The sequence below is a fragment of the Lytechinus variegatus genome, chromosome 19 (genome assembly GCF_018143015.1).
Source record: "Lytechinus variegatus isolate NC3 chromosome 19, Lvar_3.0, whole genome shotgun sequence".
Lineage (NCBI taxonomy): Eukaryota > Metazoa > Echinodermata > Echinoidea > Temnopleuroida > Toxopneustidae > Lytechinus > Lytechinus variegatus.
This window is the reverse complement of record NC_054758.1, coordinates 16,821,262-16,848,478: the sequence shown is the minus strand read 5'-3', so window position 1 is coordinate 16,848,478 and position 27,217 is coordinate 16,821,262. Positions and strand designations below refer to the sequence as shown.

Sequence of the window (27,217 nt, the reverse complement as noted above, 5' to 3'; positions counted from 1 at the left end):
CGAAATTTCACACATTAAATTTTCACATTTTCCCCCATGCAATGAGTTGTCTTTTTTACTAAAAAATATTAACTAGCACTTTATCAATTCTTTTTGTGTAAAATTTTAGTTAGATTTTATTCTAAAAATTGGTACATTTAAAAAAAATCTCAATTTTTGATGTGCGATTTGACGTAGAGGGCCTTACATCCGGGTTATTTTCGAAGACTGCGGGATTTCTGGATTGACATCGCCATCTTCTACCGAATTTGTTGAGCTGGAATTCTACTTTGATGAAATATCAAAACGTGTAAATTCTTTCAAATTCATATTTTGATGACAAGAAGATGTCAGGGGATATAAGATCGGAGCTGTTTACGGTATGTTCACTGACTAAATTGCCTTTGAAATGTGGCGTTGTGTCGGACTGCGTGTGTGAGCCGCAGAGTGAGACCACACAAGATTAAGTAAATGGGACTGTGCAAATTATGTTTCTTCATGAATGTGTTGATTTCCATTGTTTCTTTTAACATTGTTTATCCGTTATATTCTGCTCGTATTGTAACATGTAGGTTAGGGGACTTAATGATAAAATAAGGCCTGATAGTGATATTTTTGCCTGATCATTCATAAATATAATTAATTGACTGCTCTTTCACTGTCGGCCAGTGCAGTGGCCCGTGCATGCAGCCATGCCTGGCCCCGGCTGTCTCTATTCTAATATTGCTCTGCTCTGCAGTGCTAGTCTGAACTCTCATTCTCTGAGGCTGAGCTGAGTCTGACTCTGTCTAACCTGATGATTTCTCGATCGTCTGATATGACAACAGTTATTACATCTAGGGCACAACGAACAATTGTCCATAGACTGTGTACAACGGATAGATCGTCTCCGCACAGCGATTCGAAGACCGCTGATTGGTCAATCGCGCAGATCACGTCATGACCACGTGGTCCCAAAAATAATTCCTTCGGACTGCGTGCGGAAGTATCGATAGCGATAGCGATAACGATATCCGGTCACGTTGTGTACGCCGTAAATGGTTTTGGTTCGTGATCGGATCGCTCCGGTATCGATCAAAAATTATCGAAACTCTGCAATTTCATGCATATTCACGCGACGCTCCGAAACCCGGAAGCCAATTGACTTTGTGCACGTTGCGATAGACTACAAATTCCAACGAACACGATGACATATAGACGCTAATTCGTAAGATTTTGACGGAAAAGCAAGAAGTAATCGAAATTTGCTTACCTGTGCAGTATCGGTGAGAAAATAGATCCTCCGAGAATACCTTTCATAATTCATATAAAATACGGGAAAGTGAAATTCTAGGTCGATTTTGGTACGAGGTGATAGAGAATTGCACACTTGTTTTGGTGGAATTCTGTGTGGGGAATTAAAAGGCTTGCACTGCGCATGCTTACTATATTTTCATTCATAAATTGGTTCTCGGCAAGGGCTGGATGACGTCATGTAATAAGCAAAACTGTACACGACTGCTACGTTCACGCTCCGCTATCCGTTGTACACAATTGTTCGTTGTGTAGGGCTAGGTGCAGGCCCTGTATTTTTTAATAATTTTGAAGAAAAAGCTTGAATTGAAATGTGAAGAAAAATTACAAAACTTCCAGCAACAACATTCATGACATTACAGGTCTATAATAAATAAAGATAGGCCTACCGGTGTTCTGATTGCGACTTCAAATTGTAAATGTTAGATTAATTTAAGGGCTACCCGGAAAGTTGACCATGATGATAATTTTACAAATAAAAGAAATATGAAGGTTTAATGAAAGTCCATTAAAGAAAGAAAGAAAAAGAACTGACTTTTTTGTTTGTTTAGGCTTGAATATGTGATGTCATACAAGCAGCTGTCCCGTAGATGTAGAAAAATGTTATGGAATGATTTTTCAGATTTTAATTTTTGTACCTGCTTGGAATTGTATTTCGTAAGTTTCAATGGAAATTAAATGAGTGAGCTGCTAAACTTTAAAAATACTTTCATTCTTTCAGTCTGTTGGATTTTTGCCAAATATTCCCCAATGTTTGTTTTTTTTCTTTTCATTTAAACCAACTACATCAGAGCAGGGTGAAGTTCCTCTGACAACCTGAAATAGTTTAAAACATTTGTTTGCAAAAAGACAGACAGCTAGCTCTTGGTCAACTATCAAGATGCTTTTCTAAAGTTAAAGTTATTTGATGTTTTATCATATATATAATATCAGAAATTCTGATTTCAGCAACTGTTGTAACTAGATTGAGCATACATTGTAGTGGTGTATTATGGTCTTCAACATTTTTTCATGCAGACTTTGAAAAAATTCTAAGGAATATATATGTAATTCTGCTGCAAGACTGGAATCCAGTCCACCGCTCCAGGGTACAGTTTAGTGAACAGATTTTCATTAAAAAGTTGTAAAATAGAGCTCAATATTCTTTAAGACATTAATAGCAGGGCCTGCTGGGAGAACAGTTTTCGGAACTGAAGTGGCTACCCTGGGTATTTATGACGCTATTATTATTATTATTGTATTATTAAGACATTGGAATATAAAAGTTCTTGTGAAAAAATACAACAACTGAACTTTAATGATAAAAAACACCAAGGAAGAAGAAAGCAAACTCATGCAACATTCTCAAGATAGAGATCTGTGACTGAAAAAAATTCATCATTCAAGTTTTTGTTTAGGGTCCATATTTGTAACTGGAAGGATATTGGCAAGATGCAGTCACTTTATTTTTCTATATTTTGAAGCACTGAATAATGGTTTTCAAGTGTAAATTTTATTTTTTAACATACACATTCAGGACCTCGCAGCTTCGATTTTTAAAAGTCAAATCTATATCAATAATTAATTAACCATTGGCCTACATTTACAAATCCTGGAGTTGTGGACTACATTGGAAAGTGCATATATAAAAGAGCAACTATATTTTATTTTCAAAGAAAACCAAAGTTTTTTTTTATAAAATATTTTGAAAGTGATGAAATTACATTTGATTTGGAGAAATTAAATTGATTTAAGAATTTTTTTTTAATCGTATTGTTTGGATTGAATTTACCTAAATTCTTGTGTTCATATCCTGTGGAAATGACATATGAAAAAAAAGGATCTAATAATCTAATAAAATTTATTTGAGATGGATATTTGGTTGACAAGTATCGTTTGTACAGTGTACCCTACTGAAGGCCTAGAGGTTTGAGCAGCTAATGATTATCCCCAAATTTAACACTCCCTTTTATCCTTGCATTTATTGGATTGTTTCAATATATTTCAGCAAGAGAGTTTTAGAAGCTTATGTAGTGTTTTTGTGTGTATTGGACTGTGTTATGTGGGTGAATGATGACCTTGGCAGAAGAGATCAACATTCTGTAATAAATTGTTCCTGTGTTGTGTTGGTATACATGTAGTAAGGAAGTCCATTTGAAGTGACAAAGAAGAGAAGCGGAACAGAGAGAACGTATTGTACATGTAAGAGGAGAGGAGCATAGAGAAGAGAAGATAGAAGAGGAAAAAAGATAAGAAAAGAGGAGAGGAAAGGAGCGGATGGAAGAGGGATGAAGAGGAGGGGCCAGAAGAAAAGGGAGGAGAGAAGAAAAGAGAGGAAGGGAGATGAAAGAAGAGAAAAGAGATGAGCATCGAGGAGAGGAGAGTAGAGAAAAGGTTATTAGACAAGGAAAGGAGTGAGAAGTGAAGAGAGATAGGTTGTGTGTGAGGGTGTGTGTGTGTGTGTGTGAAATAGAGAAAGAGAAAGATGGAGAAAGATAGTGAGAAAAAGGGAGAAAAGAAGGGAGAGAGAGAACAAGGTGAAATTCATTATACACTGTATATATTTGATGTACATGTACTCCTGAATTGTTTAATTTTTTAAATTTTTTTTCAATGAAATGGCCCAGATGATTATGTTTGTACACTGTAAGTGCATTAAAGCCATTGTTGGTCATTTATCTTGAAGTTACTTTTGAGTCATTACAGTATTGTGAGTAAAGAAAGAAATCTGAGGAATGTTTTTTGTACATGTAGTACAGAAAAGACTTGATGTGCAAGTATAGTGTGTGTGTGTGAGTGTGTAAGACAGAGAGAGAGAGAGAAGGGGGGGGGGTGTCTGTTGGTAATTGAGAGGTGGGGACGGGAGAATAATTTGGAAAATGCCTTATTTTTGTGTGTATCATATATTCATAAATTCCATTTGTGCATGTATTGTGTGTGTATGTAAGAGAGAGAGAGAGAAGGGGGGGGGGGGGGGGTGTCCAGTTGTAATTGAGAGGTGGGGAAATAAAATAATATGGAAAATGCCTTAATTTTGTTTGTATTATATTCCATTTGTGTAATGTCATACATGTACTTAGTAGCGCTGCATGTGCTTCCTCTTCATCAATCTCAAGTTGTGTGTTTGTGAGAGGGAGGAGAGAGGAAGGGGGGGGGGGGGCATTGTGTGAGTGAAGTCATGTTTGGTTTTGTTTATACTTATTAAAAGGTCTAGACATGTATGCAATGATAAACAATTCTTTCCCCTTTTCACATGTCTTTCTCCAATGCAAAGTAATAAAATACATGTGTGTTTGTTTTACAATGTAATTTTTGGACCAAGTGATCTTTGAAATTCAATATTTTTGCAACATTATCAAAATATTTACATGAACGTTGACTACTTCCTAAAATACACTGCGTTGTCATGCCAATATACCATTTACGTACAATGAGTGTCATGCCAACGCAATACATTATGATTGAATTCATATATTAAGTTGATAATTGATTTTTCTGCTGAAGAGAATGTTATCGAGTGGAAGCATAACTACATGTAAATCTTGATACTGATTTTTTTTAACATTTGTTTCTTTTCAATAGTGATAATGATAGTTGATATAGGTCCCCAGGATATAGATTAATGTTAGCCAGCAAGGAGAAAGTTAAGAGTAGTTTAATGCATATGCGTATAATTTAGTGTACATGTATGATTGATTCACAAAGTTTAGATTTCAGTGGCATAATGATGTATACCATGGTCCATTCAACGATAAGTGCTTGATTCTGATTATTCCAATTGTAATTGGATAACAAGGGCTTTAAAACATATGTTGGTATCATATATTTATATATATCTTAGAATTGAAATTGAATGAATATGAGTATCCCTGACAAATGGGGTATGAACACGAAGAACATTGCAAAATTGTAATATTTTTTTCTTTTCTCTGCAATGGATATGTATTTCACTCTCTTTATGTTAACAGTGCGTAACAATAATGAACAAAAATATTATTGTGAATCGTGATGATAAGTTGAGTAAATTTTCATCTTGTGCTTTTGATAATTCTGCTATATTTTTCAAGGCTGAGTAATAAAGATTTTTTTTCTTGATATGTTTTAAAATGAAAGTGTATTATTCGAAGTCTTTGTAGTTTTAAGAGTTCATAAATCTTTTGCACAAGAGTTTGGGTGATGTGTGAGTTTTCTTTTCAAGTTTCCCCAAATCTGTAATGCTCTCTAATTTGATGATTATTTGGCTTTGGTCAAGGTTTCATTCAAAAGTTGAAAGAATACATGACAAAAAAGATTGCTCCCAACTTATTTTTGATCATATTGATTAAAATTTAGAAAATGTGCCACGTGAAAGGTTCATTACTCAAATGTTTTGCTCAATTTGTGATATCAAAATAAAAATTCCATTTTACTTTTGAACTACGGATATTTCAGAGCGGGAGATTTGATAGCATTTCAGATTCGGAGTCGCATACTTTTTTCTTCTGTCACAGTTCAGTTTGTTGTATACCAAAGAACCGCTAGTTCGTAGATATCATCTTGTTTTAAACTTTAATCAGTATGTATTTAAATGGACTGCATTGATGACGGATTGCTTTGCAGATTGGTAAGTAGTATTTAAGTGCGAAAATCAATTGAATTTGTGCCAAGGACAAATGAAACATTTCTAAGAATAGATGTATTTACAAATTTTTAACAGTTTCCTTTAATATTATAATAGTCAAATTGGATAGATGGAATGATTAGTGGGTGAATTTGATGATGTGTGCTATGCCTATGAACATATTATGCAGGTAACTCTGCCTACATGTAAGTCAATATTTTGGGACCATAGAAATTTGTTTGACTTCAGGAGAAATTTGACTCGCAAATTATTTTACACATGTTTTTAATAATCTGGTCTGAGATTTTACTTTGACTTACTAGGCGAATACATGTATCTGACTTAATATGGAAGGTCGGCTAAGGTAGAGTTACATGTACCTGTGTTTTGATGTCTGTCTAATGATTGAATACTTTGATAGAACAACACTCGGCAATTTGAAAACTTGTTACAATAATTCCTGTTCAATAAACAAAAAAAACCCACCCATAATGCAGATCCACCTCCCCAAAATTAACAAGTGTTACCCAGATAAACCCATCATCTACAATACTCCTAAATTCTCATTTTAATGCCTAATCAATTACATACAAAAGGAATTTAAGGACGTCCTAACTGTAGGTACATAAGGGATGGGGGCTGGGTCGTTCATCAATATCATCACACTGAGGTTGATGCCATACGTGTGAAACAACAAAATAATATACACAGTAAATTTTTAAATGACTGAATTTCAAAGAAGTGATAATAGAAATCAGATCATACATGTATGGAGCTTCCAATTAATCATCCCCACCATCTTAATCATATTCATGTGACGAGGAGTGAGTCTGACCTGTGAAGAGTGTCTCATTTCTGTGCTAAACCCAAACTCTTGTGCAAACTTGTAGTAAATAAGTTCCATATTCTCGATTTCAGCTGTTAACACCCTCCCTCAATTTTCCTTTCCCATTCAACAAAAACAGGGCTGGGGTTATGTGCCTGAAAAAGTGAAGAAAGCCCAGCGGAAAATCCAAGTTTATCCGTTCGACACCGACGCGTGGAATATTCTTTTACGAGAAGCCCAGGTAAGCGATGTAAAATACATGATGTTTGGCGCGGGGATCACCAAGAAGCAAGGTTATCACAGAAAAAAAAGTGAATAAATTCATTGAAACAAATAAAAAAAGAATAAAACAATATCCTGTCACTGTGTTTTATTGCATTCTTGTCTATTTCTATACAAGTGTATGCAGTAAATGAGCTTGGTTTTTAAGGGGAAATGGCTGGGTTGCGTTACCTGACAAATAAAACAATAAAACCTCACAACATGCAATGTCAAACGTTTCATTTGTTTTGAGTCAATTCCTATTTATCCTTGTTCTTGAGTTGTTTAATTTCCCTTCTTTGGTTGCCGTGCAAGCCAGATTTAGTGGGTTTTTAAAGAAAAAAACATGCATCATATTAAATGAGATACAGACAGTATTTCTGTGTTTTGTCATTTGTTGTTTGTCTCTCAGTTATCTTTGTGCATTTTTAAACTATAAAATGGCAACTGCACAGGCAAGAAGGGAAGATTGATTCAGATATTTTAATTGATGTTTGTTAGTTCTATTATATGACGTTTGATTTTTCAAATATTCCCATAATCCCTAGTTAATCAAATAATTTAGAATTGTTTAAGCCCCACATGTTATGTTTTTAGCAATAAATTTAAATTAAATAAAGATGACTGCCTACAGTGTAAATAATACAAGATGAAGGTGAAGAAGAATTGGAAGAAAAAAAATAAGCACAAGACTACAAAAAAAACTTAAGGAGGAGGAGGAGAAAAGATTGAAGAAAGAAGATAGAAGAAAGAACTATATACAGTGTAGAAACTGGAGGATGCGGATGAAGAATGATAAAAAAATGAAGAGGAATGAAATGCAATTTAATTCAATTAAATTAAAAAATTCAAAGAAGTGAGAAAAAAATTGGCACTGCTTATTTACAAAGGTTTGGATTTTCTGACCATAATAAATGTAATCAATATTTATGCCTCTGATAAAATCATAATATTTGTCACTTTTGGTTTATTTGGTTCATATTCTTTGATACTTAAAGGTAAAGAATATTTAGTTAAATTTGTATGAATTATTTGATGTTCTGTAATAAATTACTTCTTTTTGGTTGTAATTTGTTAAGTTTTATTTTTCCATAATGTGTCAAACATAAAGGTCTATTCAGACATGAATAAAAACAACCACTTTTTACATAAAACTTCATTAAATCATTAAATTACATTCTTAAAAATTTTTATGTACACCTGTACACATTTTTGCAGTAACATTGAAATTGACTTTCATTTAACAATTTTAATTATTCAATAAAACTAACTTTAAAACTGTAAACAAATTTCGCAGATTACAGTAAATTTTCCATTTTTGTTTTCATTAGAAATTCATGTCTGAATGGATCTGATGTGGCTGGTCATATAACGATGAATTGGTTCTGTGTTAGAATTTGATGGTCTACATGAAGAGCAATTCACTATTGAATGGAAACGTACAGTACATGTACATATTTTGCTATTGAGATGATGGAATCGTTACTTAAACTATGCAAGTGCCGTACTTGTACCCGTACTTTACATAAATGCTTCTCTTTAATTGCAGTTAATCTTAAGAAATGACCCATTGATATGATTGCCATCTTTTTCCTGCACAGACCATGTTTAATTATGATACCGGTATGTGATCATCCATAAAGGCTGTGTCACATACAACCACCTGATGATAACATGTAAGAAAGACGTGATTCATTTTTATTTGACATTGTAAAATTCATATTCTTTAGTTGGAAAATTGACTGTAACTTTGGATGTGTTTAAAGGGGAATGAAACCTGTGGAACAAATAGGCTTGTATTGAAACAGAAATATCAAAGAACAAAGAAAGAAAGAAACGGACAAATAATGAGAAAGTTATAATTTTTGACGCATTGCCAATGTGAGGATCTCCATAGCATTAGTGATTGCAATATTCAAATGTTCATAACTTTCACATTATTTGTCCAATTTTTCTCAAACTATTGTTGATCTTTTTCTTTGATTTTTCTGTTTTCACACAAGCTACATGTATTTTGTTCCAAATGTTTCATTCTCCTATGAACTAAAGGTGAATATTCCAGCATCTGATTTTGACCCTCTGTATCCTGAAGTAAATATTCAGACAGAGGTACATGTAATTGTTATCGTTGGTTGGGAGTATGTTACATGGCCTTCACGAGTAAATGAGTTTTGTTGTTGGTTTTAGAGACGTTTTAAACCAGAGGTTGAATGGAACTGTTGTTGAAATTCATGTTGTGCACTCTGTTAAGAGCTTCATCCTTGAAATAGATGTAGTTGGAGATAAATTTATATTTCCATTCTACACCCGTGCATTTATTGCTTTCTTTCTATCTTTCTCTTTCTTTTTTTCTAAATTTCTTTCTTCCTTCCTTCCTTCTTTCAGTCTATAGAATTTCCTTCCTTTTCTTCAGTGCTGCTTGCCTCTCTCCTCTGTCTGTTTCTCTCTCTGTAGTTTTTTCTCTTGAAGGTATATACATGTATATACATGTAGAAAGAAGTTCTTGACAGATTTGTACTTACAATCCCCAACCCAAATAGTTCTAAACTCCAAGGAGTTATCTTCTATTTCCTTGAAATGTATGCCAACCATCCAATGTTCCTTCTTCCCCTCTCTATCTCACGATGTCTCACACTCAGAACCAACCAGTAGAGAAAGCCAGGACCCTGTATGAGCTCGTGGTTACGACGTTTGCCAACTCCGGACGCTACTGGAAGAACTATGTGGAACAAGAGGTCATTGTCTAGAAATTCTCTTTGAATAAAAAAAAACAAAATTAAAATATCAGAACATATGCAAGCTTTGATTAAATATACATACATTTCCAAATATACAGCGGTGCTAAAAGTTAGAGAGCCACACCAGAAAATTAACAAGTTCTGTGATGTTTCAGATATGTAATTGTGAAGTCAGGTGATAAAATATTACTTTCAGTATAAAAGTTTGTTTCTCTGGGTGCACTGGACTTTATAGTGTTGTCTACATTCAACACTCAACATGAAGGAACTTGTGCATTTTACAGTGGGGTTCACTAACTCTTTAGCACCACTTGTAAAACAGACATATTTGATACAAATATTTTTTGCACATATATATATCTAGTTTGATATCCACTGCTTCAAAAGCTTCAATAGTTTAAAATACCCACAACAGTTGGTCTGAAACAATGATTGAATCCGTTTGGCCCAGATTCACAAATGTTGCTTTGAATGGATGGTTTGAAAATCTTGAAAATGCAAATGTCACATTTTAACATATTCTTGTAGTGTGACGGAAAAGGGTTCCAATAATCAATGCAATATTTTTTTCCTAGGAGTGCTTAAAGGTCAAGTCCACCTCAGAAAAATGTTGATTTGAATCAATAGAGAAAAATCAGACAAGCACAATGCTGAAAATTTCATCAAAATCGGATGTAAAATAAGAAAGTTATGACATTTCAAACTTTCACTTATTTTCAACAAAATAGATATATGAACGAGCCAGTTACATCCAAATGAGAGAGTCGATGATGTCATTCACTCACTATTTCTTTTGTTTTTTATTGTTTGAATTATACAATATTTCAATTTTTACGAATTTGACGATTAGGACCTCTTTGTCTGAAGCACAAAATGTTAAAATAATGGAATGCCACGTGTTCAGGGAGGAATGAAACTTCATTTCACATGACAATGATGAGAAAATAAAAATATTTCATATTTCTTATAATAAAATACAAAAGAAATAGTGAGTGAGTGATGTCATCAACTCTCTCATTTGGATGTAGCTGGCTCGTTCATATAACTATTTTGTTGAAAATAAGCGAAACTTTAAAATTCCATAACTTTCTTATTTTACATCCGATTTTGATGAAATTTTCAGTGTTATGCTTGTTGAATTTTTCTCTTTTTATTCAAATCAAGTTTTTGTTGGGGTGGACTTGTCCTTCAAATAATTTATGCTTTGAGTCCACTGTCTTGTAAAATGTTACCCTAACAGTGGACTCTTCAACCATTGGCTCATAACCCATAGCAACAATAATGAATCTGGGGGGTGTTTCACAAAGATTTAAGTATGACTTAGGTCGCACTTAAATGTCGACGCGTACATGATATGCAACGCGCAATCTTATTGATCAATACGCAGTAGTACGCGTCCTCTTGGCATGATCTGACCAATACTGTCGTGCCTTTTATACTGCGCGCAACTAGACATTTAAGTGCGACTCTAAGTCATACTTAAATCTTTGTGAAACACCCCCTAGGTGCCCTTTTGCCTTGTGACAAAAGGTCACATTCTTAATTGGACCCTTTTTGCAACACGCACACAAACACACTAAATAAGTAAATGCATGAAATCTGCATAAATCATGATTCAGACTATTGATTAAAACTTCGTAAATTTTGACCATTTAGTCTATTTCTAGCCAATAATCCTAGTGGAGGCTGCAATAAAACTTTGCTGTTACGCATAATGTAAGCAATGAGTCTGATACGGCAAGACTAGTGCAGTGTGTGCAAAGCAGCCACTGCTTAACCCTTGACTTGCTTTTTATCATTTTTTTTTATCGACTATGATTTGTGGGTTTTTCATATGAAAAACTGCCACCTGATATTCCTTGATAAAAAGAAAACAACTAGACCAAGACGGGAGTGTATTGGTAGTTGTTGCTCTGCAGCTAGTGTTAGTAGTCTTGCTGCATCAAATGTATCACGTTTTGTATTTAAAAGAAGCAAAGACAATAGTTGCAATCTCCACTTAGATAAATAGGCTAGTCTTCTTTCAGTGAGGTCCAATTATTATTTGGTAAACTCCTTCCCTGTCAACAATCCAGTTCTAACAATTATTCTGCTGTACGGTCATTTGATTTATTTGTCACTTTAAGTATTTTCCCATTCGGTCCAATGAGTCTAATTTGTCAGAAAGTAAGAAACAACCACAATTGATGCAAATTCTTTTTTGTTGTTGCAAAATTGCAATTGATCTTTTTTTAACGAGAGCAACTAAATAAGCAAATTCATAAATTAATTGCAGGTCATGATAGTTGATTTTCTTTAAAAAAGAATGAATAGTTAAAGGTCAAGTCCACCCCAGAAAAATGTTGATATGAATAAACACAGTAAAATCAAGTTAGCAAAGGCTGAAAATTTCATAAAATAAGCAAAACTTTGAAATGTCATACATTAACTTTCATATTTCACATCCTATTTCATGAAATTTTCTTTGTTATGCTAGTGTGAATTTTCTCTATTTTTTCAAATCAACATTTTTGCAGGGGTGGACTTGACCTTTAATATTCAGATGCAACACTGAAATCAGTAATCAAAATCATATAGAAAATACCCCACTTTACAAATTCAGTTGATACAATGTATGAAAAATATGTTTATAATATCAGTACAGTTAAATACATATTCATGTATTAGTATCTGCATAAGCCGGCCTTCTCTATGGATGCAAATTTTATTGGAATCAAATTTCTTTGACCTTATTGTGTTAAATTCATTATTTTTCAGTCTCTTTGAATTGATTTCTCTGGTCCCAGTATATTTGCATTCTAAAGGCAGACTTTCCATACCAAATACAACAGTGATTTATAAAATAATACTTAAAATAGAAGAGCATTTCAAAGAAAATTTCAAAAATAAATATCTGCCAACTGTTAATATGTTTCACCTACTTTCAGATCATGACCATAAATCATATAAATTTTTTTAGCAAGTTATGGTTTTTGACTTGATTAAAAAAAAGAATATGATGTTCCCTTTTTTACATCGATTTTTAGGGCTGGCTTGATGATAAAACTTGTAACAATTTTACAGCATGTAGGACTATCTAGCTCATATATGTATTTACAAAATTCTATATTTACAAATCACTTAAACATATTAAATAAACAAGAGTATGTTTCATGGTGCTGATATACAGAGCTTTCATTCACCTCTCACATTACGTTTGTCATGGGGATATGCATTTGTAACTGTGTACACCTTTATCTCTGCTCCTAAATTGCCTTCATCTGTCTTGGCTTACTTCATGACGACGGAACCACTCTACTCTGATGTCATTTATACTCGCAGATGAGAGGAAAAAACTACGAAAGAGTTGAAAAGGTAGGAATATCACGAGCTTGTTCATTTTCTAGGCTAGTATTAGTGTTGGGTTAGGTATTTCATTTCTGTTTTCTATTGTCAGAATCTACCGGTATGTTTCCATGTACATGTATGTGAGTTCCGCTGCTATTGCATGATGGTTATTTGGATTGAACTACGGTATGCAGGGTTTTGATAGCTGACTGAAATTGGCAAGCATAATGTATCTGGTTAGACTGGATGCACGATCTTGCCAATTTCGGCAGAGAAGTGAGAGAAAGAGTGAGAATGAGGAAAAAAAAAATAAAATCCATATTTTATTGTTCAAAATACTCAATAAATTTGCTTTGCCCAATTGATCGTGGGCCCGGTAGTGGCTGTGCAGCGCCAGGTCAACAAGACTCTGTCCCTATAATCGTTAAACGCCAAACAGAGTAGAAGCAACTCCTGTCTTTAAATGTCTTGGTCTGACGCAGCCAGGGTTTCAACTCTCGAAAGATGCTCGAACAACTGAGCCAACACACCGGTATATATGTACATTTTTATATTAAGTGAAGGAATAATTTAAATATTTCATGGCTTTTTGTAAGATAGAATGTACAATGTAAGTGGTAGGGGAGGGGCACAGGTCTATTTTTGAGTAGCTTGTGTCACTTCAAGTTTGTACAACATACTTGTGAGCATTAGAAATAGAATTTAAATATACAATTATACATTATGACCATAGTCATTCAATCCACTGTCGCACAAAAACTTGATCTCCTACCCCAGCTGTTTCAACGATGCTTGATGAAAGTTCTGAACATTGATCTGTGGAAGTGCTACCTGGCCTACGTCAAGGAGACTAAGGGGAGTCTATCATCGTACAGAGAGAAGATGGCACAGGCCTACGACTTTGCCTTGGATAAGATGGGAATGGATATCTTTTCTTTTCCAATCTGGAATGACTATATCAACTTTTTGAAGGGAGTGTGAGTATATTACAATTACGCATGTAAATACACATGTAAATTACATATACACATGTAAATACATACACATATAAATACATACACATATGAATACATACACATATAAATACATACACATATTAATATATAAACATATAAATACATACACATATAAATACATACACATAAATACATACACATGTAAAATACATATGTAAGTACATACACATGTAAATACACACATCTAAATACATACACATAAATACATACACATGTAAATATATACACATGTAAATACAAAGATTGTGTAATTTATTGAGTAGATAACACACACAATTTTATGATATACTTCTGTGGAATTGAATTATCTACACTAGTGTACAGATGATTCACACAATCATATGTATAATTCACCACAGAATGACAAAAAACATTAAAAATGAAAATTGAAAGCCTTATGCCAGAGGGGTTGAAGTTCCAATGAAAATCATAATTTTTTATGTGAAACAAGGTCTATATCCCGATAATTTTGATTGCTAATCTGTTAATCTTAATATCAATATACTTTTAAAGATATCACATTATCAAGGACAAAATCTTTTAAAAAGATTAAAGTGTTACAATATAAACCCAGCACAAAAACCAAAGCTGCCAACTCATATGTTTTAAATGATATATAGTATGTTTTTTCATAATCAGAGGTGACGATACATGAATTTTTATTGCAAAATATGTTTTTTGTTAAATTTGATTGGCATGCTTTGTTTGTGTAATTTATCAATTTTTTAACCAAAATATGTATTTTCCTTCAAAATATGATTTTAATTATGGATCAGTATGTTTTTTGGTCAACAGAGGTTGGCAGCTCTGACTTACACTTCTTTTTATAAAGGCTATTTAAACGTTTTATGATGACTGAATACTTTTTTAAGGCAAATTGCCATACCCATTACTATCATTTAAAAAAATTCTTAAATCGAACATGAAATCACTTTTCAAGACTTTCCATTTTATCATTCTCAGTGAATGAGTCTATGATACCAAACTATTTCTCATCCTGTCCCTATCAGTGAAGCTGTAGGTTCCTATGCAGAGAACCAGAGGATTACTGCTGTACGACGTGTATTCCAACGAGGTATAGTCAACCCCATGTCAAATATTGAGGCTCTGTGGAAAGACTACAACAATTATGAAAACGTGAGTATGGTGGGGGATTTGAATTTATTATTGAAAATCCATAATTTATTGTTCAAAATAGACATAAAATGAAATACTTACAAAATTTGCTTTGCCCAATGATCATGGGCCCGGCAGCCGCTGTGCAGCACTGGATCGACGAGGCTCTATCTCTTTAATTGTTGAACGCCAAACAGGGTAGCAGTAACTCCCATCTTTTAACGTCTTTTGGTCTGACGCGGCCGGGGTTTGAACCCCCGACCTCCCTGTTGTGAGACGGGACGCTCTACCAACTGTGCCAACACATCAGTTGGCTGAACACCGATTGTTATTGAATGCCGGTGTGTATGTTGGACGACAATCTAGGACCACTCTTAAAAATCATGTAGCTTTTTTTCCCTATACGATTTGATCAAATTATCTGTGGTTTGCCTGTTTATTTAACACTTTTTCAAATGATAACATTTTCGGTCTTGAGTACGTATTAATTTTTTAAGTCAACTTTTTCAGTTCAGTTAAGTTTAACTTTATTCAATTCTAATTATTAAAAACATTTTACAACACATTGGATAAAAACATACAATTTAAGATGAAATAGAGTAATTCAGTAGTATGTACATGCATATTGGTATAGAAAAAGTACATGTATTGAAATAAGGTATAGCTGTAAAGACATAAGACAAACTTAACATAAGATTTGATCAATTTTTTTTCTTCATATTTTTTCCAAACAGGGCATCAATGTGATGATAGCAAAAAAGATGATTGAAGATAGAAGCCGAGATTACATGAATGCCAGGAGAGTTGCCAAGGTAAGTCAAATTAGTGATTATAAAAAAAAAATGTAATTTTAATTGACTAAATTGAATTGTATAATGGCATTGATTTTTATTGGATTGAATGAATTGGATCAATTTCAATTTATTTGATTTTACCTGCATTTATGTAGATTTACCGGTAATTGAGTTGATTGATTGAATTGAAATGAATTAATTTGAAGTGAATCAAAATTGAATAGCATAAAAATGAATTATTAGACTTTACTTGAATTCAACTTTAATCTGAATTGAATTGGGTAGACTTGAATGTGATTGAATTGAGTTGAATTTGAAATTGGAATTTGTATTTGTATTTGAATTTGAATTTGCTATATTAAAAACCTTATTCTTCTCACAGGAGTACCTGTATTAAGCTATATACCGAAACAAACCATTTGTGTTTCCAACTGGTACAGCTGAAAATGCAATTGCAATTTAATTGAAATTGGATTGTATTGAAATATATTGCATTAAATTGAAATGGAATTAATTCAAATAATTATTATCCTCATGGGAGTATAAAGCTATCACAAAGGGTCTTAACCGAAACAAACCGTCTGTTCTTCCAACCAGTACAGCTAAAAAAGCAATAACAATTGAATTGAAATTAATTGAATTAAATTGAAATGAAATGAATAAAATTGAAATCCTTATTCTGCTCTTAGGAGTATGAAGCTATCATAAAGGGTCTCAACCGAAGCAACTTATCAGGTGTACAGCTGAATAGGCCCTTACAATTGCATTGAATTAAAATGAAATGAAAGAAATTGAATTGAATTCTTCTCACAGCAGTATGAAGCTATCACAAAGGGTCTCAACCGAAATAGCCCATCTGTTCCCCGAACAGGTACAGCTGATGATGCAATTGCAACTGAATGGAATTTAAATTGTATTGAAATATACTGAATTAAATTGAAATTCAATTAATTGAAATAATTATCCTTACAGGAGTATGAAGCTATCACAAAGGGTCTCAATCGGAACAACCCATCCGTTCCTCCAACCGGCACAGCTGAAGAGGCAAGGCAAATAGAACTCTGGAAGAAATATGTAAACTGGGAGAAACAGAATCCACTCAGGACAGAGGATCAGATGCTCATTACAAAGAGAGGTTAATAGATAACTTTGAACATTTTCAAATAATGAATAAAATAGGCCTTTTACAGAGTGGTTCAAACTCATGGATGTTTCTTGTGTGGGAACCTTTTCTGGCCTAATTGAGGTTATTAATCTGTTCGAATAAATGTTTGGAATCCATTTTCCATACATTATTTGTACTTTTAATGTTATATAAACAGTAGAATTTCAATGGGGAATAATTGTTATACTTTTGAAATGAGTTGTACTTGAGATTTCATAGCAAATACGCTTAGTTTACAATATCGCTTTTCTCATACCCTTGAAATCAGTTTGTAGTATGATTATTCCAGTGGTTTCAAAACCACTGACAGTGTTTTGAGTATGGACACTTATCCATTGAACCCTGCTATTATATTGCAAAGTCTATTGTCTGACTTCTTAACAAAGATGCATATACATGTAAGAACTTATTAAAGTTTTCTTATTTGATGGCAAATCTGAAAATTGCTATTAACATAGTAATAAAACATTACATGTAATTCCTCAAATGATTCTTGATTAGTTTTCGTATTTGTTTGGTTCTTTTCAGTAATGTTTGCCTTTGAGCAATGTCTCCTGTGTCTTGGTCATCATCCTGATGTTTGGTATGAGTTTGCTCTCTACTTGGAAAGCGCTAGTAGGATATTCACAGAGAAAGGGGTAAGCAGAGCTGCCAAGTAGTACTGATTTTCAGTATTTAGTACTGAAAAATGAGAAGAATACTGATGGTTTCATGCAAAATACTGATTTCTCAAGTTTCAGTTTTATGTGTTGTCCTATGGTATTTCTTTGAAAATACTGATTTCCTCGCCAAAATACTGATTTTCAGCTTTAAAAATACTGAAATGTTCTTGTTCAGGTTGGCAGCTCTGGGTAAGTTGATAGTGATTCACTTGTCCAACTAGCTGTGTTATTTTAACCTTTTCATGACACTTATCATTGACACATTATGATGATGAACATATAAATAATAGTAATGGTCTTTTATTGAATTCCTTGCAGCTAAATGCCACTCTCGACCCAGGTGCTAAATGGGTACCCGGTAGGATGCGAAATTTATTTTATGTTTGAATTGGCCAGCGTCATTATGAGGCTGCGATGAATGCAAGGAATGCTCCCCAGGGAGTGGAAATTGTGCACTTTTCGTGCGGGATTGAAATGAATCCAATGACCGGGGTAATTATGTGCTATAAAGTGCTTTGAGCCATAGTAGGAAAGTTGCTATATAAAAACTAGCTATTATTAATAATGCTGAATTACAGATAGTTGTACATGATATGAATGATACAAATGAAATATTGTCTATGTGCATCATTAACATCGGACAATTATTTGTCATTCAGTATGCATTAAAAGGCCATTATTATATCAAGTCACTTCATTATACCTTGCACAGTTGAATAGTAAAATGACAGAAATAACATAGAAATTGACTTTAATCAGTGAAAGCAAATGTAATAATTCATGGATAAGCTTTATTTGATTAGATTATTGTGATCATGAGCTAGGATGACACGTTTGTAAATACAAGTGATTTTGCGTTCTTGTTCAGGAACGCAAAGTAGTGCCTGCGCCGACGCATAACGGGGCTTGCCTGGGAGAGAGAGCTTGCTGGCCAGTGCACCCAAGAGTTTAGCTAAATATCCAGTTTTCTGAAATAGTGACGTCAGAATATTGGTATACCAAAAAATATATCTAGGTCTGGCGTCACGCAACATCATAGTTGAAATATATTTGGTCACATAATGCTATTTGAATCAATTACTATGCAGGATTCAATTCAATCTATGTGGAATATAAATGAAGTTATTTCATGTTTTATTGTTCAGGATATGAACAGTGGGAAGGTGTACAGTGATGAAGCAGCTGCAGTCTATGAAAGAGCCATCTCAACATTTATGAAGAAAAACTACCTGATATACTTTGCTTACGCTGACTTTGAAGAGGTAAGCTGAACTCTTAGGTAATGGGGTGAGGGGGGGGGGGGGCTGCAAGGAACTTGTATACATTCAATTGCAAATATCAGTTTCATGTTGAATATTTATATTATATTGGATGGCTCAGAATGGAATGCCAGAAATATTCCAAGAGTTCAGAAAAATATACCAAGAATTGCAGATGAGTTGAATATTAGCCCTGACGAGTGGAATATTTGTGGTATTTCATGAAATAGAGCCATCCAATATAATTATTGTCTATCCCACCCCCCCCCAAAAAAAGAGGGAGCAATTATCTCATGCCATCATCACTTCATAGGATCAATTTTGGTCGTTGACATGCGACTTGCATGCAGCTCATTATGACGTCATCAAATTTAATTGTGCTCTATGCTGCGCATCACATTGCTTTCATTGTTTTATACTTTGAAATTGAAATGATGATCTTTGTGTATACCCTTGCATCATTCTAAGTCATGATTTTTTTTTTTTTTCTTTTTTAAATTAAATTGGATTTTAGTTTGTTGGTACAAGCCTGAAGTGGTTGCCAATTTGATAATCCAGTTTCTCATGCTTGTTTACAGGGTAGGATGAAGTATGAGAAGGTTCATAATATCTACTCAAGGATGTTAGCTCAGGAAGATGTGGACCCAACTCTGGTTAGTAACATTTATTTGTTTATTTTTGGGGGGAGGGGGAGCTGCAGGGTAAAAAAATGAATACTTATGAAGGGCTATTTTTTCGTCCTTTGCGTAGTACCCATTGGTAATTTACAAGGGCTGCCGTTAATTTGTCATGTTTTGGAGGATTAATAGAATCGAGTGGAATGATTATTCTTTGAAATGAACTCTCGTGTACTTGCATCATACACGCTACAAGTGGCGACACCAACAGTATCTTCCTCTGTGCATGAGTGTTGTCAAGTATGTGATGGTAATGTGTTATTTTTCTGTTTTGTGATGAATGTTCTTTTATTTTCCCAATATATATGCATCAATTTCACACGAGGGCAATTCCATAAAATGATCAACCGTTTTGTATGCCCGACTCCCACTTGTCTCAAATTTTACTTCACTTCATAAACTGACAAAGTCATGGTCCTTTGAGAACATTACAGACTGTCAGTGTCAAAAGAACAAGAAATCAGAGACAGACAATTTCATGAAGGTCCCCATGAAGGGTGTCGGACATACATAATTTATGGAATAGCCCACTTACAAACGTGGATGATAACAAGACAGTTCACAAGTGTGGAAAACTATTTGGTATTTCTTAATGTCTTTAATGCAGGTATATGTGCAGTATATGAAGTTTGCCAGAAGAGCGGAGGGCATCAAGGCAGCTAGGACAGTGTTCAAGAAAGCTAGAGAGGATCCAAGGAGCAAGTATCATGTCTTTGTGGCTGCCGCTCTCATGGAATACTACTGTAGCAAGGTCAGTCTCTGCCCTGGATGCCACTCAATTCGATGGAATTACAATACGGTGGCAGCGGACAGGCAAATTTCTAACTTTGGGGTTGACATGGTAGTGCATGTGAAAAATGTGACTGTGTGTGTGTTTTCCATCCATTGCACTGCCTAGTCTGAAATATTGTTGGAATGATGTGGTGATGGTGTTATTGTCAGGCATCCTGGTTGGTATTTCATAAAGCTGTTTGTTAAGTTACGAACGACTTTACGAACGATCTTAGGTCATAGCTCAATTACATAGGGATATCACATTGCACAAGAATAGATCACCAGTCGTGCGTAATGTCATTTGACTCTTACGAACAGCTTTATGAAAAAAACACCCAGCTGGTCCCTGTCTTGCAAAGAGTTGAAATGGTTTCAAATCGTAGTTAAATTTTATTTGATCTAAAATCCTTTCTCTTCAAACAAATTCAGATCAATTACAATTTGAATTTGATATGGCTCTATGGCACCTTTTTGTAAGATATTGCCTTCATTTTGATTAATACATTCTTAATTTCTTTAAATATTTTTTTCTCCATTTTTCTTACCTATTTCTTTCAGGATTCACAAGTAGCTTTTAAGATCTTTGAGTTGGGTCTAAAGAAGTATGGCAATGTTCCTGAGTACATTCTAGCCTATGTAGACTACCTTTCACATCTCAATGGTAAGTGGACATGTGGACACTCTCCTTAAAGGTCAAGTCCACCTCAGAAAAATGTTGATTTGAATCAATAGAGAAAAATCAGACAAGCACAATGCTGAAAATTTCATCAAAATCGGGTACATGTATAAAACAAGAAAGCTATGACATTTCGAAATTTCGCTTATTTTCAACAAAATAGTTATATGAACGAGCCGGTTACATCCAAATGAGAGTCGCTCACTCACTATTTCTTTGGTTTTTTTGTTTGAATTATACAATATTTCAATTGTTACGAATTTGATGATTAGGACCTCCTTGCCTGAACCACAAAATGTTAAAATAATGGAATTCTGCATGTTCAGGGAGGGATGAAACTTCATTTCACACGTTTCTGTTTGATTACTCTTCCAGACGATAATAATGCAAGGGTTCTGTTTGAATTGAATTTGAAATGAATTTAATTGAGTCGAATTGAATTTAAATAGCAATTGAATTTAGAAAAGGTGGATTATTTGATGGAGTCGTTTCTGTTTGATTACTCTTTCAGAGGATAATAACACAAGGGTTCTGTTTAAATTGAATTTGAAATGAATTGAATTTAAATAGCAATTGAATTTAGAAAAGGTGGATTATTTGATGGAGTTGTTTCTGTTTGATTACTTTTTCAGAGGATGATAATACAAGGGTTCTGTTTGAATTGAATTTGAAATGAATTGAATTGAAATAGCAATTGAATTTAGAAAAGGTGGATTATTTGATGGAAATGTTTCTGTTTGATTACTCTTTGAGAGGATAATAATACAAGGGTTCTGTTTGAATTGAATTGAAATAGCAATTGAATTTAGAAAAGGTAGATTATTTGATGGAATCGTTTCCTGTTTGATTACTCTTTCAGAGGATGATAATACAATGGTTCTGTTTGAATTGAATTGAATTTAAATAGCAATTGAATTTAGAAAAGGTGGATTATTTGATGGAGTCGTTTCTGTTTGATTACTTTTTCAGAGGATGATAATACAAGGGTTCTGTTTGAATTGAATTTGAAATGAATTGAGTTGAAATAGCATTTGAATTCAGAAAAGGTGGATTATTTGATGGAATCGTTTCTGTTTGATTACTTTTTCAGAGGATGATAATACAAGGGTTCTGTTTGAATTGAATTTGAAATGAATTGAATTGAAATAGCAATTGAATTTAGAAAAGGTGGATTATTTGATGGAGTCATTTCTGTTTGATTACTCTTTCAGAGGATGATAATATAAGGGTTCTGTTTGAATTGAAATAGCAATTGAATTTAGAAAAAGTAGATTATTTTATGGAATCGTTTTCTGTTTGATTACTCTTTCAGAGGATGATAATACAATGGTTCTGTTTGAATTGAAATTGAAATGAATTGAGTTGAATTGAAATAGCAATTGAATTTAGAAAAGGTGGATTATTTGATGGAATCGTTTCTGTTTGATTACTCTTTCAGAGGATAATAATACAAGGGTTCTGTTTGAGAGAGTTCTCACATCAGGAAGCCTTCCACAAGAACAGTCTGGGTAAGTTATTGAAAATCACTTCATTGTCAAGAATGAAAATGTGTTTGTTCACATTTGACACACTGCACAAGTCGTGAAAATAAAATAGGGTTACCGTAAGATTTAAAATTAATTTTATGATCTTATCTGGTTATCTGCTGCATAGCAATTGAAGGGGAGCGCTTTATGAAAGGACTTGTTGGATGTTTTGTCTGACAATGTATTTGTTAATCTGATAGCTACCATAGATACAGTCAGATACCCGGTCCTCTCAGCCCATCAAAATCAAGGAAGTTGTCAGATGACAACTGTTGTAAGGTCGCCTATTGATTTTGTCAGAATCTACAATTTATTTCTTTTTTCAATGAAGGAAAAGCCAATCTTTGTGGAACATTCAAACTCTTGTATCATTTCTACGCAGTGAGATCTGGTTACGATTTGAAGATTTTGAGTCGACATCAGGAGATCTAGCGAGTATTATCAAGGTGGAGAAGAGGAGGCAGACCATCTTCAAGACGGATTACAAAGATCGCGAGACGAGCCTCTTGGTTGACAGATATAGATACCTTGATCTTTTCCCATGCAACCCAGCTGAACTCAAAGCACTGGGATACAAGGTAGTAAGCTTTCCATAGCTCATTTGGTTATAAAATATTATAGAGATGATTGGTCTAAACCTTGTCATGTGACCAAAGCATCTGACGTCACAACCTGGGAATAGTACCCCGAGCTGTGACATCGGATGCAAATGGTTCAAAAACTATTGACGGGTGGGCGGGGCTTAACCCAAACTCATGTGCACATACAATACAAAATTACTGCACATGTTTATTTTGATGGAAATAGACCATGCCTGAAATATCTCAGAGAAACTATGTGAGTTTTGTGTGAAAAAATCAGAAATAAATGAATGAATGAATGAATGGATGAGTGAGTAAGCAAATGAATTACTGACTGACTGAATGTGTTAATGGATGAATGAATGACTGCATTTATGAATGTATGAATGACAATGAATGAACGAACAAATAAATGACATTCATTGAAGGGATAGATGAATGAATGAATGACATTCTTGGAAGGGATAGATACATGAATGAATGAATGAAATTCATTGAAGGGATAGATGAATGAATGAATGACATTCATGGAAGGGATAGATACATGAATGAATGAAATTCATTGAAGGGGATAGATGAATGAACGAATGAAAGAACGAACAAATTACGTTCATTAAAGGGATAGATTAAGAATAAGATATTATTTTGCTTGTTTTTCAGGATCTCAAGCAATCAAACAAGGTCTTTGCGATCTCCGTCAATCCAGTCAGCTCAGAACAGAGTCAAGGGACCGAGGAGGGAGGTGAAGCGGCAAGAGAGAGCAAACAAGAAGAGATCTTCAGACCAAGTCTGGATCAGATGCTTCCGTTCAGACCTCGTGTTGCACCATGTAAGAATTGTTTTCTGAATATGAGTGATTTTAACCCTAAATAGACTGGGCTATTTCGACGCCTAAGAAGACTGGGGGGGGGGCTGATTCAGCCCCCCTTATGATCTCAGCCGTCGATCGCGCGATCGCGACGAAAATTGGCACACGCATTATCCATGGCATTATCTACAAAACTATTACATCAAATTCTGCAAAAAATCTAATGTCTCATTAATTATGCTAATTTATGCGTAAAATCATAAGTTTGCTCTAATTAATAAAATAATGCCCCTGAAATGCTAATTTTTGTTTCACATACTCTATTTAGGCATCTGATCAAATTTATTTAAAAAAAATTTCAACATCACATTTATTTTCTTATGTATTTTATTGTTTTTTAAATTTCTTATGTATTTCTTTGTTTTTCGACTTTTTGTTTTTTATTGTTTTTTCAATGGTAATTGTCGGGACTTTATTTTGACCATAAAAAAGATAAAATTAATTGATTTTAAGCAGTAAAAGGAAAAATAATGATACATTTATGAATTTTGGCTAAAACACTATTTGCATTGGATTTGTACACAAATTCACGTTTTTGAGTAATTTTGGGTCTGCATGCACTTACGAAATGTTGCGTAATTTTGGAACCGCGTACCCGGGGGTCACAATTTTGGTCTCAAAAGTTGCGCGAGACTTGAAAGTAAAAAGTCAGCGAGCGACACGGTCAAAAAATTTTGCGCGGCGGATTTATCGCGAAAAATGTCGAGGGGGGGCTGAATCAGCCCCCCCCCATCTTTTTAGGGTTAAGAGAATGAAGTTGAGCGAAAGATAACTTTTTTTTTCGTTGTGTGAGCTATCAATATCTTTTTGTTGCATTTGGGAAGAATATCTGTAGAAACTGTCCAATTCAAGGGATCACTCTTCAGGTGCTCTCACATAATATATGAAAACAAATAATGCTGAAACAGTTGGACCAAATATTTGTAATCCCATAAATGCTTACATGTGTGACCTTAGCCATAATTTTGCTATTTATTATATGGTTTATCCAGTGGCTTACGGCAAATAAAAGTTCTCACTGGTTCATTACAAGCAAATTCCCTTTGCTCTTTGAGACAAAATTAAAAAGAAGTTAAATTTTGTTGCTTTCTGAAATTAAATTGGACTTTCCTGAATAAGTACACTCAACTGGAGTTGTTCCCACACACCAAAAATAGAGTAACATATTATTTGCATATCAGAGAATCATTATCAATTTGATGACATCATCTCTTTTCAGTACCAGGGGCTGTTTCATAAAGCTGTTTGTAAGTTTAAGAGCGACTTGAGAATGACTGGTGATCCTTTCTAGGAACTATATCAATTATTATGTCAATCTGATGTGTATCACTTTCCACAAGACGTGATCATCAGTCTTTTCTAAAGTCGCTCTTAACTTATGAACAGCTTTATGAGACGGCCCCCTGGGGCCCACCCTGTTCCCGGAGGGGATTTCCCTCTGCCGTTGGCTGCTTCTATTAATAGTCGTGACCAATTCCCCCACCTCAAAGCTTTCAGGGACCCTTTGTAAAATCAGACTCATTGTTTGTTCTTTTTTAATTTGACAACATTATCGCTTTCCTATCCATTTTGATCACAGTACCTGATGCCCACCTTATTTCCGGAGGGGATTTCCCTCTGCCGTTGGCTGCTTCTATTAATAGTCGTGACCAATTCCCCCACCTCAAAGCTTTCAGGGACCCTTTGTAAAATCAGACTCATTGTTTGTTCTTTTTTAATTTGACAACATTATCGCTTTCCTATCCATTTTGATCACAGTACGTGATGCCCACCTTATTTCCGGAGGGGATTTCCCTCTTCCGTTAGCTGCTTCTATAGTCCTGACCAAACGCTCCCCACCTCAAAGCTTCTGGGACTCTTTGTAAAATCAGAGACTCTTGTTTGTTCATTCGTAATTTGATGACATTATCTCTTTACTATCCCTTTTGATCACAGTACCTGGTGCCCACCCTGTTCCTGGAGGGGATTTCCCTCTGCCGTTAGCTGCTTCTATGGTCATGACCAAACTCCCCCCACCTCAAAGCTTTCAGGGACCCTTCGTCAAGGTCGATGACCTCATTAGGTTAATAGCTGAATGCAGGTTACCAGAACGTAAGTACCCGTAGTCTAGTGTAAGATTTCATCTTAGAATGGGACTGAGAAATAGATGACTTTGTTAAAAGTCAAGTCCACCCTCAACAAATTGTTTATTTGAACAAATAGACCAAAATCAGACAAGCGTAGCACTGAAAATTTTATGTAACTTGGATGTGAATTTATATGTCATTTTTCAGTTATGCTTATTTGCATACCATTTTTTATGCACACATGCTGTTTTGATGCGCACATACTGTTTTGTTTTGCATAAAGCAAAACATTTAACTGTCATTAATTTCTTATTTTTTATTAGATTTTGAAGACTTTCTGTGTCTTGCTTCTTTGATTTGTCTCTATCTGTGTCTATTGTTGGGGTGAACTTGACATATCAAGCAAAATCTATGTTCCTCACTGTACACCCCTATAGTATTATTGAACGAAGGTTGAAAACAAGTGACAGAAACTGAATGAACTTTTATTTAAGTGAAACACAAATCATATTTCAAACTCAAGTAGGTAACATTGTTGATGTACATTAGAGAAGGCTCTGATGTAGCTTACAAATCAATTCCAGGTTTCTAAAATTAATTTGTATTCTATTTCTCACTTCAGCCTCTCATGAGCCTGTACCACTCCCCAACGGCATGGAGCAGGAGGATAGCCAGGGAGACGGCGAACTGAAACGCAAACGAGGCGTGGTCGCGGGCAAGCCGGTCGAGGAGGACTCCGATGACGAGGAGTCTTCCCAGCATGCACCTCGACATGATATCTACCGAAGCAGGCAGCAGAAGAGAGTCAAGTGAAGGGTGTTCGTTCAATTTCATTTTCATGCGGCCAAATTCAGAAGATGGAAGGACCATATCTGCTACTGTTTAAAAAGCTGTGGACTGTTAACAGAGCTGGAGAATGGAAAATGATTCTTACTATTTCAAACTTGTGGACAACAGATTTGAACAAGCGATAGTCATTAAATTTTTATTTTCATTGAGCCAAATTCGGAAGGAATATATTTGCTAGTGTCTCA

At 34.5% G+C, this 27,217-nt stretch overlaps 1 protein-coding gene across 2 annotated transcripts; it reads left to right on the top strand.

The window, feature by feature from the left end:
• The first annotated feature begins 196 nt into the window (after positions 1 to 196).
• On the top strand, positions 197 to 27,058 carry LOC121405729 (cleavage stimulation factor subunit 3-like). 2 transcript variants are annotated; one of them, XM_041596670.1, is made up of 18 exons: positions 197 to 359; positions 6,817 to 6,918; positions 9,578 to 9,673; positions 12,998 to 13,030; positions 13,781 to 13,980; positions 15,030 to 15,156; positions 15,870 to 15,947; positions 16,902 to 17,064; positions 17,623 to 17,732; positions 18,902 to 19,018; positions 19,594 to 19,668; positions 20,300 to 20,443; positions 21,025 to 21,127; positions 22,581 to 22,650; positions 23,051 to 23,246; positions 23,910 to 24,078; positions 26,053 to 26,208; positions 26,806 to 27,058. In XM_041596670.1, the coding sequence occupies exons 1-18, from the start codon at positions 327 to 329 to the stop codon at positions 26,994 to 26,996; spliced, it is 2,163 nt and encodes a 720-aa protein (XP_041452604.1). In that variant the 5' UTR covers positions 197 to 326; the 3' UTR covers positions 26,997 to 27,058. The 2 variants fall into 2 exon arrangements, with proteins under 2 accessions (XP_041452604.1, XP_041452606.1); XM_041596672.1 differs by lacking the exon at positions 6,817 to 6,918.
• Positions 27,059 to 27,217: the final 159 nt, after the last annotated feature.

Excerpts from the sequence above, each read along its gene's own strand:
- LOC121405729 (XM_041596670.1), top strand. The coding sequence starts at position 327 with ATGTCAGGGGATATAAGATCGGAGCTGTTTACG. Across the intron at positions 360-6,816 it reads TAAGATCGGAGCTGTTTACG|GGCTGGGGTTATGTGCCTGA; the intron begins GTATGTTCACTG and ends CAACAAAAACAG. Across the intron at positions 19,669-20,299 it reads AAGATGTGGACCCAACTCTG|GTATATGTGCAGTATATGAA; the intron begins GTTAGTAACATT and ends TCTTTAATGCAG.